We start from the raw sequence: 12,463 nt of genomic DNA on the forward strand, positions 1-12,463 counted from the left end.
AATTAATGTTATAATGCATACATGGAATATTTGTTACCTATTTATTTCCATACTGGTTCCCAACTTTTTCCGCAATCTACCACTAATGGGCTCTGACGCTCTCTGCGTAGATATTGGATAAGCAGTTCAGACTCACGATAGAAAGCTGCAGAATTAGGCCACACTATTTACATACCCATGTGCTCGTCAGTCATGTATTTCCAAAGGTGTAAAGATGCTAGATATCAATTAGAAACATAGAATCATAGAATATCAGGGTTGGAAGGGACCTCAGGAAGTCACCTAGTCCAACCCCCTGCTCAAAGCAGGACCAATCCCCAACTAAACTAACATAATAACTATGGCACTCGTATACCACAGCAATTGGGGCCATATAAGTACCTTAAATAAACTTACCAGTCCAAACCTTCCACATGACCTCCTTCATAACACACATTGCCCTGGGAAAACAGGATTTCACTTTTTCTGGATGCACAGTTTTAGCAGACATCAGACAGATAGGTCCTGCAGATAATTTGTCCTGGCTACTCACTGGAGCTTCAGTAAATGTACACTGGTGCTCATGATGTATGTAACAATCAGAAGGGTATTGAGAGAAGCCAAAATGGCCTCAATCTGTACACATCATGCTCTGTGTTTTTTGATGAGGTCATTAACAGGGAAAAAGTTACCTCTGTGGGTATCACTGACTCTTGCCATGGGGGCAATAAAGGAGTTGTTTTTCAATAGGTAATGAAAGGTATCTTTAGGTTCCTGGGTTCAGAACCACTTCAGGAGCTTGCCTCAAGTCTTTTTTCCCCTTTATTTAGTATCCATCGCTCTTTCCTCATGACTTCCTTGAAGGAAGTGTGTAGTGGAATGGTGGAGCTAACTTTGATTTGAGAAAGAAGGAAATTACCTTTAACTTGGGTTTGATTCTCCTTTATCAAGATTAATTTCAATTGTTTCTACACCTCTCCTGGCTATTGTTTCAAACATATGTAACAGTAATAATTTTGTTTCTTGATCTCTTCCCCTCCCAGTTCTGAATCTGCAAGTTTCCCTTCCTCCAGAGCTGGAGAATGAATAAAGAGTGAAGCATCTTTTGGACAGCCTTTTTGTTGTTGTTGTTGTTGATCCCTTGATTTTTTCTGTTTAAACGTTAGAAGCTATTTATGGGATAAAGCCATCAACTCCATCTCTTGGGGAGGTAAGTGATCATTTCCTTTATGGTGAACAGGCTAGGAGGATTCCCCAGGGCTTTTTTAGAAGATGAGTGAGGGGGTGCTGGATTTCTTGTCTTTAGGGAGCTTGTCCCATTGGAGTTTGGAAGGGAGTTCATGACATACCCCTGTGAAGCTCCTAGAGAGGATTCTAGGTGTCTTGCTTTGTTCCACCCTGATAGTGGAACTGCGGCTTATCTAAGGTGTGGGAGAGGCCAAGTATGTTTGATAAACTTGGAGTGCCTTTCAATGCCAACATGACTGTCCATGGGCTGGGAACAGTTTTAGCAGAGCTCACCAGCACTGCTGAAGAAAGACTTCCTAAACATGGAATATTTCTTCCATTTGGAATGTGCATTTTACTCTGTACTTTCATTATGGTAGAGAAAGGAGCACAACTGAAAAGGGTGACCAAATGGGAAAAGGGGGGGAAAAAAGGGTCAGGACAGGAGTCAAAAAGTGGGCTATATACTACTACTTTGGCAGATGCAAAACCTGCTGACTGTGGACAGTCACTACATTTACACCACCAGACACAGCATGACCGAGCCCTAGAGTCATGAATCAGGACCATTTATGATATCAATTAAGAGAGAGGCACAGCCTATTAATGCTGGATTGGGAGCAAGGTCAGGATCCAGCAAGACTATTTTATAGCTGTAAATAATTCTTTATAAAGCTACACATCATATGCAACACAGACTGAAAGTTTATAGTGAAATATAATGTAATTCACCATTCATGTTTCTGAATGAATGCTGTACCATCTAACTACTGACAAATTACTCAGCCTGTACTTCCCATTTACAAGTATTTGAAGCTGAAGATTAATGTAGAGAGTACTTTGAGGTTTGCTTCCTGTGCTGGAAATATGACACTTCAGTGTCAGCGTCTTCTACCACAGACAAAAAAAAACATTAACTAACCTTGGGATGCCTCAGTTCTCCTCTTCGTCTGCAGGCTTGCCATGCCTAAAATAACAAATAGCTTTTTTAGTTCTGAAGAACATATTGCATTGCCTATCACAACAAATGAATTTAGCACATTTAAAAGTAACAAATATTTTTTCCAAACCTTGCATGGAAAACTGTAGTAGGAAAAAGCAAGTTTATTTTTTCTACCCTAATTCAAACACCCCAGGATGATGGTGGTGATTGTGAAATGCTTAGGAACATTAGAGAGACTACAAAATTAGAAAATTCATTAACAGGGGATTTCAACTATCCCCATATTGACTGGGTACATGTCACCGCATGATGGGACACAGATAAAATTTCTAGACACCGTACATGACAGATTCTTGAAGCAGCTAATCCTGGAACCCCCAAGGGAAGAGGTAATTCGTGATTTAGTCCTAAATGGCACACCGGATCTGGTCCAAGATGTGAATATAGCTAAACAGCTCAGTAATAGTGATCATAATATAATTAAATTTAACATCACTGGAGTGGAGGGGATATCAAAGAAGCCCACCACAGTAGCATTCAACTTCAAAAAGGGGAACTACACAAATATGAGGAAGCTAGTTACTCAAAAATTAAAATGAACAGTCACAAGAGTCAAGTATCAGAGGGGTAGCCGTATTAGTCTGGATCTGTAAAAGTAGCAAAGAGTCCTGTGGCACCTTATAGACTAGCAGACGTATTGGAGCATGAGCTTTCGTGGGTGAATACCCACTTCGTCAGATGCATGTACAAGAGTGAAATGCCTGCAAGCTGCATGGAAACTTTTTAAAAACACCATAATAGAGGCTCAAATGAAATGTATACTCCAAATAAATAAAAATAGTGAGAGGACCAAAGAAATGTAATCATAGCTAAACAAGAGAGTAAAAGAGACAGAAGCAAAAAGGCATTCTTTAAAAATTGGACGTCAAATCCTACTGAGGACAATAGAAAGGAATAAACCTTGGTAAGTGTAAAAGTATAATTAAGCAGGCCAAAAAACAATTTGAAGAGCAACTAGCAAAAGACACAAAAATTAACAGCAAAAATGCCTGCTAAACAATCAGTGGGGCCATTGGCCAACTGAGGTGCTAAAGGGAGACTCAAGGAAGACAAAGCCATTGTGGAGAAGCTAAATGAATTCTTTGCACAGGTCTTTACTGCAGAGGATGCAAGGCAGATTCCCACACCTGAGCTATCCTTTTTAGCTGACAAATCCGAGAAGCTGTCCCAGATTGAGGTGTCAATAGAGGCGGTTTTGGAACAAAATGGTAAATTAAACAGTAATAAGTCACCAGGACTAGATGGTATCTACTCACGAGTTCTGAAGGAACTCAAATATGAAATTGCAAAAACAACACCCAAGATAAGTAACATCGCTTAAATCAGCCTCTGTACCAGATGACTGGAGGATAGCTAATGTGATGCCAATTTTTTAAAAAGGCTCCAGCGCCAATCCTGGCCACTTACAGGCCACTAAGCCTAACTTTAGTACCAGGAAAACTGGTTGAAACTACAATAAAGAACATAATTATCAGACATATAGATGAACACAATATGTTGGGAAAGAGTCAACATGGCTTGTGTAAAGGCAAATCACACCTCATCAATCTATTAGAATTCTTTGAGGGAGTCAACAAACATGTGGACAAGGGTGATCCAGTGGATATAGTGTACTTGGACTTTCAGAAAGCCTGTAACAAGATCCCTCACCAAAGGCTCTTAAGCAAAGCAGGTAATCATGGGATAAGAGGGACGGTCCTCCAATGGATTAGTAACTGGTTAAAAGCCAGAAAACAAAGGGTAAGAATAAATGGCCAGTTTTCAGAATGGAGAGAGGTTAATAGCAGGGTCCTCCAAGGATCTGGCTTGGGACCAGTGCTGTTCAACATATCCATAAATGATCTGGAAAAAGGGGCAAACAGTGAGGTGGCAACATTTGCAAATGATACAAAATAGTTAAGATAGTTAAGTCCAAAGCTGACTACAAAGAGTTGCAAAGGAATCTCAGAAAACTTGGTGACTGGGCAACAAAATGGCAGATGAAATTCAATGTTGGTAAATGCAAAGTAATGCACATTGGAAAACATCATCCCAACTACAAACTGTTGGGGTCTAAATTAGTTTTTAAAACTTAAGAAAGATCTTGGTGTCATTGTGGATAGCTCTCTGAAAACATCCGCTCGATGTGCAGTGCCAGTCAAAAAAGTTAACAATGTTAGGAACCATTAGGAAAAGGATACATAATAAGGCAGTAAATATCATAATGCCACTATGTAAATCCATGGTATGCCCACTCCCTGAATACTGCATGCAATTCTGGTTGCCCCATCTCAAAAAAAAATACATTAAAATTGGAAAAGATAAAAGCAACAAAAACTGATTAGGGCTTCTATATGAGAAGGGATTATAAAGACTGGGACTGTTCAACTTGGAAAAGAAACAACTAATGGAGGATATGATCGAGGTCTGTAAAATCATGAATGTTGTGGAGAAAGTGACTAAGGTAGTGTTATTTACCCCTTCACATAATACAAGAACTAGGGGTCACCCGATGAAATTAACCGGCAGCAGATTTAAATCAAACTAAAGTAAGTATTTCTTCACACAATGCACAATCAACCAATGGAACTCATTGCCACAGGATGTTGTGAAGGCCAAAAGTATTACCAGGTGCGAAAAAGAATTAGATAAATTCATGGAAGATGGGTAATAGCCCTTGATGAACCTAAGATTCCAATCTGATAGTGGAAAACAAGCGTAACTCCATTCTGAAACCCTTACCACCATTAGCTGAAAGCAGGCAGATCACATAGACTGATGTGGGGCAGAAAAACAGCAAGTTTGTAGAAAAGTGGTAAGGCAGCATATCACGACAGCAGTGGTTCAACAGTCAAGCTGGAAGGGGATATCAAGTTGGGTCCCGCAGGGATTGGGTCTGGTCTGTTCAATATCTTTATCAATGATTTAGATATTGGCATACAGAGTACACTTACAAAGTTTGTGGAGGATACCAAGTTGGAAGGGGTTGCAAGTGCTTTGGTGGATAGGATTATAATTCAATATGATCTGGACTAACTGGAAAAATGGTCTGAAGTAAATAGGATGAAATTCAATAAGGACAAATGCAAAGGACTCCACTTAGGAAGGAACAATCAGTTGCACACATACAAAATGCGAAACGACTGCCTAGGAAAGGGTACTGTGGAAAGTAATCTGGGGGTCATAATGGACCACAAGCTAAATATGAGTCAACAGTGTAACACTGTTGCAAAAAAAAGCAAACATCATTCTGGGATGTATTAGCAGGAGTGTTGTAATCAAGACACAAGAAGTCATTCTTGCACTTTACTCTGCACTGATTAGGCCTCAACTGGAGTATTGTGTCCAGTTCTGGGCACCACATATCAGGAAAATTATGGACAAATTGGAGAAAGTCCAGAGAAGAGCAACAAATGTGATTAAAGGTCTAGAAAACATGACCTGTGAGGGAAGATTGAAAAAAATTGTTTAGTCTGGAGAAGAGAAGACTGAGAGGGGACATGATAACAGTTTTCAAGTACATAAAAGGTTGTTCAAGGAAAAGGGAGAAAAATTGTTCTCTTTAACCTCTGAAGATAGTACAAGAAGCAATGGGTTTAAATTGCAGCAAGGGCAGTTTAGTTTGGACATTAAGAAAAACTTCCTAACTGTCAGGATAATTAAGCACTGGAATAAATTGCCTAGGGAGGTTGTGGAACCATCATCATTGTCTAACTTGCTCTTAAAAATCTCCAATCACCTATCAGGGATGGTCTAAATAATACTTAGTCCTGCCTTGAGTGCAGGAGACTGGACTAGAAGGCCTCTCAAGGTCCCTTCCAGTCCTACCCTTCTATGATTCTATGACACTGAGTGCAGCAGCAAGGGCTTAACCACAATGTTGGTGCATGGTCAAAATTCAGACTATAAAATAAGCCAAAGGCACAACAGGAAAGAGACGAGACAAGATAAAAGACGACAACCCAACTCTATATGACTGACCATCAGAAGTGGGGCCCTGCTCATTCAGCATCACCTTGGACTGTATGTAATTGCAATTTGAGGTGCTTTTAGCTTACTGCAGTAGGGATTTTTGTATTAATAAAAGGCGTTGTGTGTTTCAAATGCTTGCGTCAATCACTTATCATGCCATGTGCTTGGGGAATTCCTGAGACCACCCTAGCATAGTGAAACCCTGTGGGTAACACATGATCTAGGTGTCCCTAAATCTGACTGCCAGATGTTGGGACTGCACAACAGGGGATGGATCACTTGATAACTGCCCTGTTCTGTTCATTCCCTCTGAAGTATCTGGCTTTGGCCACTGTTGGAAAACAGGATAGTGGGCTAGATGGACCACTGATCTGACCAAGTATGGCCATTCTTTTGTTCTTAAAATAATCATTTGGGGTGACAACTATGGAAAATGTAAGCTCAAAAGAATATTAGAAAGTTCAAGCTAATGAAAAGAACAGTTATTTACCATACAGTAACCGTGGTTCTTCAAGAAGCTGTCTGTGTGGATCCCACTGTAGAGATGTATGCGCCTCACAAACGAGATTGAAGTCTTTTGATTAGTAGTGTCTATCGGGGAAAATAGTCTGAAGAGTTTTGTTCTATCAATCTAATAAAGCAAGGCTCTGGAAACATGCAAAATGCAATTTCTTCTCTTCTGGTATAGAGAGGGGATTCAGGAAAGAAGACAGGGAGATTGAATGATTATCACAGAACTCAGACCATCTTGGGAATGAACTTAAGAGTGAGGTTTCAGCACCACTTTGCTCATATGAAATGTTGTATAGAGAGATTCAGCCTTAAGTGCTTGAAGCTCACTATCTCTCAGCCAAAGTGATGGCAACTAGAAGGGCTGTCTTCAGGATGAGATGATGTAAGGAGCATTCCAAAAGAGGTTCTAAAGCAGGGGTGGGCAAACTATGGCCCACAGGCTGGATCTGGCCCGTTAGGGCTTTGGATCCGGCCCGCGGGATTGCCACCCCCGTGGCGCCACAGGCCCCGCGCCGCTCCTGGAAGCAGCCAGCACCACATCCCTGCGGCCCCTGCGAGCCTTCTGCCCCCCCTGCCCCTCCTCCAGGGGCCACAGAGACGTGATGTCAGCCGCTTCCAGGAGCGGCGCAGAGCCAGGGAGCCTGTCTTAGCCTCGCTGCGTGCTGCTGCCATCCTGGAGCTGCTCCAGGTAAGTGGCGCCAGGCCGGAGCCCGCACCCCAAACCCCTCCTGCACCCCACACCCCAATCCCCTGCCACACCCCTCCTGCACCCCAACCCCCTGCCCTGATCCCCCTGCCATACCCTGCATCCCAACCCCCTCCCTGAACCCCACCACACCTTGCACCCCAACTCCCTGCCCTGAGCCCCCTCCCGCACTCTGCACCCCCTCCTCCACCCGAACCCCTTGCCCTGAGCCCCTTCCTGCACACCACACTCCCTGCCCCAGCCCTACATTCATGGCCCTGCATGCAATTTCTCCACCCAGATGTGGCCCTCGGGCCAAAAAGTTTGCCCACCCCTGTTCTAAAGGGAGGCTCAGTGAGCCTCAGGAGGATGATACTGAGATCTCAGGCAGTAGGCCCTTGAGACTATTTTTTACCATCAGGCGGGAGAAGACCAAGCACGACAGCACAGGTGGATGGCAAGCAGAGATTGCTACAAGGCAGACATTAATGGAGTGGAACAAAAGGCCAGAAATATTTGAAATGGAACCAGTAGTCAAGGATCTTTGGTATCAAGGGCCCTGGCTGTGCTGAGCTGCCCATACTAAGAACCTCTTTCATTTTGAGTACTAAGTCTTTCTGGTAGACATCTTCCTGCTCTGTATCAGGATCTCTTCAACCTGCAGGGATCAGTCTCTGTCCATGGTATTTAACCAAACAGCCATGCTGCCAGATTCAGTGACCTTGGGTCTGGATGGAGTATCTGACAGTGGTGGTGTGAAATCAGAGCTGGGCAGTCTGGGAACTGGAAATGTGGTTGAATGAACATCTGTAGCAGGTTTGCCAGCCAAAACTGGACTTGGACAACAGGGAGCTATGAGGATGCTCATGGCTCTGTCTTGTGATTTTGGACACCACGATAAGGAAGGGGGACTTGGTGAGAAGCCATATACCGGGCCTGAATTCCACTGCAGAAGGAGAGGGTCTGGTAATGATCCCGTGCTCACACCCCTTCTGGGGCAAAAGTTCTGACATTTCACCATGTACGTGAACACTGACCTATGGCCTAACAACCTAAGGCAAGTCCATACTATTGTAGTCAGGTTTGATTTTCTCTCTAGTAACAGTGACTGCAACAACAGGAACCCGTCCTGAGGCAGGTACGCTCTGACCGACCTGGAATTTATCATGGCCCCTATGAACTCAATCTTGTGTGATGGGATAAGAGACTATTTTTCATGGGTTTCATCAGGAGGCCAAGCTGGGTGAACCCTGAAGAGGGATGGGGAAGAAGGGTGGGTAAAGCATAAGGAGTGGATATAGATGAGATAGCCTGTGGCAATGATGCCTAGCACCCATTTGTCAGCTGTGATAGGAGACCAAGCCTACTGGAAAGATGAAAGGCAAATGTGGTAAACAGGCTCTGGACTGCCATTTATGTGACAACCAAAACCCCCATCAAACCTACTGCCTCTGAGAGGGTGGCAGAGGTGACCGCCATCCCCTGCTTTTTGATAGGGAAGCAATCCTCATCGGGGTTGTGGTACACCAAAAAGCCTGTACCGCCTTTTCCTGGGTCACTGTGGTTTCAATGTCCAATGTCGCTGCAATCCAGGAGAGGTGGTCTTGAAGCTATCCATCGCTGGTGTTGGGACCTGTTATCGCTTTCTCATCTGTCAATGACAATATCTCAGGCATGGATGGAGGTTGGTGCTGTCCCTCCGTTGTCACATCAAGGTGTTTTTTGAGACCAATGTCTGGCTCAGGCATGGCTGACCAGGCTAGTAAGATCACTGGAAAGTAAGATCTGCTTCTCCTTGATGCATGGGAGAGGGATCGGTTCTAGGACATGTGTGATGATGGACCCCAATTCAGGCCAATAGGGCCAAGGTAACATTATGAAAACACTGATAAAATACAACTTGGCTGACTCAGTGTCACTTGTGCCTCACTTGAGGGGCTTCCCGTATTCTCCTTAGGGACGGGTCCCAATGGTAGGGGACAGAGGGGTCTCTAGTTGAAATCAGTGAAAACAAGTAGGTCAGCAAGGGTGATGAGTATATTTTCTCGAATGGTGATGCCATAGATTGGTGTGACCCTGGATCCAGCACCAGCTGTGGTCTTGATGTGGAACATCTCTCAGGAAATGATGCAGATTCCTTCATTAGGATACATCTCCGGTCTTTGATGGGCAAAGTCAGCAGTACAAATATCTGTGCCTTAGCTGGTTGCAGGTCACCCCTCCAACTGTGCCATGCTAGTGGTTCGTCTTGGAAGCGAATGAAAACTGGGAGATTTTATCTTTAGAGGACTAGTGTTGGGGTCCTCCTTGTGGAATATTCCTTCATTATGCTTATGCTCTGTCCAGCCCCAGTTCTGCCTTTCACTGTTGGGGGCACAGGTGCCGGATCTGTAAAAGCTGAGGTTGTGTGTGCTAATGTTGTCAGTCCCCTCTTTAATGCCTACTTTTCAATGCTGGATCCTGGAGCATTGTGTCAGATTGAAGGAGTGCTGGCTGCTGCTGCTGCTTTCTTCAGCTCTGGTCTAGCAGATGTCGCTTCCTTGGGGACAGAAAAGACTCGCATGGACTCCACTAAGAGATGTAGCTTGAGTCAAGCATCCCTAGATTTGCAAGTCCTTGATGAACAGGACCAACATGCTGAGCATTGGTACAGGATGTTACTTTCCACCAAGCAGAATAGGCATCAAGTAGGTCATTTAGTGAGGGGGGAAATGAGGCAGTCACAGGGCAGGCAGAGTTTGAATCCTGATGGTTTAGAGTCCGCCACGCCACTACAATAAGCGCCTCACCTCATTATTGGAGGGGTACCAAATACTTTTCTTTTTCTAAAATGTCCAATTCTGGGATTTGCAAAGAGGAAAACAAGTTCTCAGAAGATCTGTGAAAAAAAACCCAGACTTTTGAAGCTCTGAAAAGAGTAGTGGATTGGATACTCACTGGGTTCAATTTTGCTACCGCAGGCAGTAAGAAGGAGCTGGGGGAGGGTCATTTGTCCTTTTATACCCTCACACGGGAGCACGATGCGGCACAGGGTGTGCCACCAGAAACTGCTATTCCAAAACCTCTGTTACGTGCATGAGCCAAGTGTGCACCTACAGCGGGCTCCACACTGACACATACTTGAAGAAGAAACAAGGGTTATGATAGAAACTTCTTTTGGAAACCATCTAAAGAGGATATTAATAATGAAATCAGTAGCTGAAACTAACATTGTACAGATTATATTTTAAGCAGCTATTATTAGCCCTAGTAACACTGTAGAGGTTCTACAAAGCTAAGTAAATACATCTTTATCTTTGTTAAATTTCATTGGGAGATCAGCCCTTTCATTAGAATACTAGAAAATATGATTACCTTAAACGCATCCACAAGTGCAATGCAGTCACTCTTACTATTTCCAGAAAAATTCATTTTATTCCTGGGAATGCAAACAAAAAGGTATCAAGATAAACAATGAATAAGTTTAAGGCTATTCTGTAAGGTTCTTATATCACCCTCATCACGGTAGTATCTCAGTGCCCTCCAACAGTGCATTAAGCAACTGTCTCGTGTGGTTTGTTCCCTCTCATATCATCACCCCATGGGGCGAACTGTGTGTAGTATAGTGTTTTAGTAGGGTTTTGGTTTTTTTTAGAATGTGCACACTACTATGTATTTATGTTAGAAAAGGCAAAGGATAAAGTGTGGCTTTCATTTAGAGCAGATGGGGGGTTGTGGAGGTACTTAGTTCACATGGAAGTCCATTTCAGGGTTTCAGTCTGGTCCTGAGAAAGCTTGGTTTTCTGTACAGACTAGCTTTATTCTTATAGTAAAAAGGCAAAGTAATATGTTCTCAGCATTGTGACTGACAAGAAGAGATCAACCCCCCCCCCCCACACACACACACACAAAGTGCTTACAGTCTAGAACAGGCCTGCGCAACTCGTAAAGTGGCGAGGGCCATATTACTCCAAAGAAAACAGCTGAGGGCCGAAACCCCCCCTCGCGCCGCCAAAACACCACCACCCCAGCCCCCCCGAAACACAACACCCCTCCCCCGCACATCGGTTCATTGAGTGGCAAATCCCAACGAGCCTTTATAGACCCCAGGGACCAGCCTGCCCAGGGGCTGCTCCCCAGACCAGGTCCCCCCCCCCCCCGAACTCCCCTGGAGGGTGCACAGCCCCCCCACGAGCCCTCCCCACCCCACCCCGGCGGCCCCCGCCCCGAGTCCACTCACTGGCTTTGCCGGGCTTGGGCCGCTGCAGCAGCTCGGCAGGGAGGAGCCGCCTTCCGGAGGCACCGGAGAGCCAGAACGTTCCGCTTGCGGCGGCGAGCCCCAGCCATGGAGTAGCCAGCGCAGTGCAGGGGGGCAGCAGCCCTGCAAAGGTGGCGCCGTGGCTAGCAGCCACGCCCCCGCCCTCCTGCCCAGGCTGCGGCCCGGCGCGCCCCCCCGGGGCTCCTACAAGCTGCAGCGGATGCATGTGGGTGCCAGCCCCCCATGCGCCCCCCGGCATGCCCCCGTGGGCCGCATGTTGTGCAGGCCTGGTCTAGAAGACAAAAACCCAAGACTCCCTGGAGAAGCAGCATGGCTGGCTGGGTATTTGTTTTAAAAACAAGAAGTTAAATATCTTGAAAGTAAAATACCTGTATCCATCAAGATGCTGCCTGAAAGGCATTGCAAAAAAGTTCTTGAAAGAGAGTGCTGCAGCTGTAACAAAAACAGATGGAAATTAAGAGCTGCAACAAGTCTGGATGTAGTTTTATGATGACTGTTCTTAAATGCTTTTTGTTCCCTCACCTACCTATAATAAGGCATTCTTCTAAACATCCAAAGACATGGCCAAGAACTATTAGCTTTCCGAGCTGCTGGTCCACAGGTAATTGTGCCAATACTCTTCCCAAGAAGGTTAGCTCACCATCATAAGGGTTTTCTTCTTCAGGATGTGTACTAATTGCAAGTGCTCCCATCTTTATAAAATTAATTATATGGTTAATAGACTCAACTTTGCCAACATCTAAGACCTTTGCATCCCCCCCCCCAAAAAAAATCTGGCCTAGAATAATAATTGAAATTAGTAGCAAAAACCACTATAGGTGCTTGGTGGAGAAAAAAGGTTGGGGAG

At 44.6% G+C, this 12,463-nt stretch overlaps 1 protein-coding gene across 1 annotated transcript in view; it reads right to left on the minus strand.

Moving 5' to 3' along the window:
• The window catches only part of TDRD9 (tudor domain containing 9), a 176,838-nt gene that overhangs the window by 49,080 nt on the left and 115,295 nt on the right, over positions 1 to 12,463 (minus strand). Inside the window, exons 16-19 of the mRNA XM_065403724.1 lie at positions 12,143 to 12,308; positions 11,985 to 12,048; positions 10,713 to 10,776; positions 2,129 to 2,173 (exon numbers count right to left, since the gene is read on the minus strand). Of these exons, the coding sequence (XP_065259796.1) occupies positions 2,129 to 2,173; positions 10,713 to 10,776; positions 11,985 to 12,048; positions 12,143 to 12,308 (339 nt within the window). The remainder of the gene's footprint in view (positions 1 to 2,128; positions 2,174 to 10,712; positions 10,777 to 11,984; positions 12,049 to 12,142; positions 12,309 to 12,463) is intronic.

This window comes from Emys orbicularis, chromosome 4 (genome assembly GCF_028017835.1).
Source record: "Emys orbicularis isolate rEmyOrb1 chromosome 4, rEmyOrb1.hap1, whole genome shotgun sequence".
Classification (NCBI taxonomy): domain Eukaryota; kingdom Metazoa; phylum Chordata; order Testudines; family Emydidae; genus Emys; species Emys orbicularis.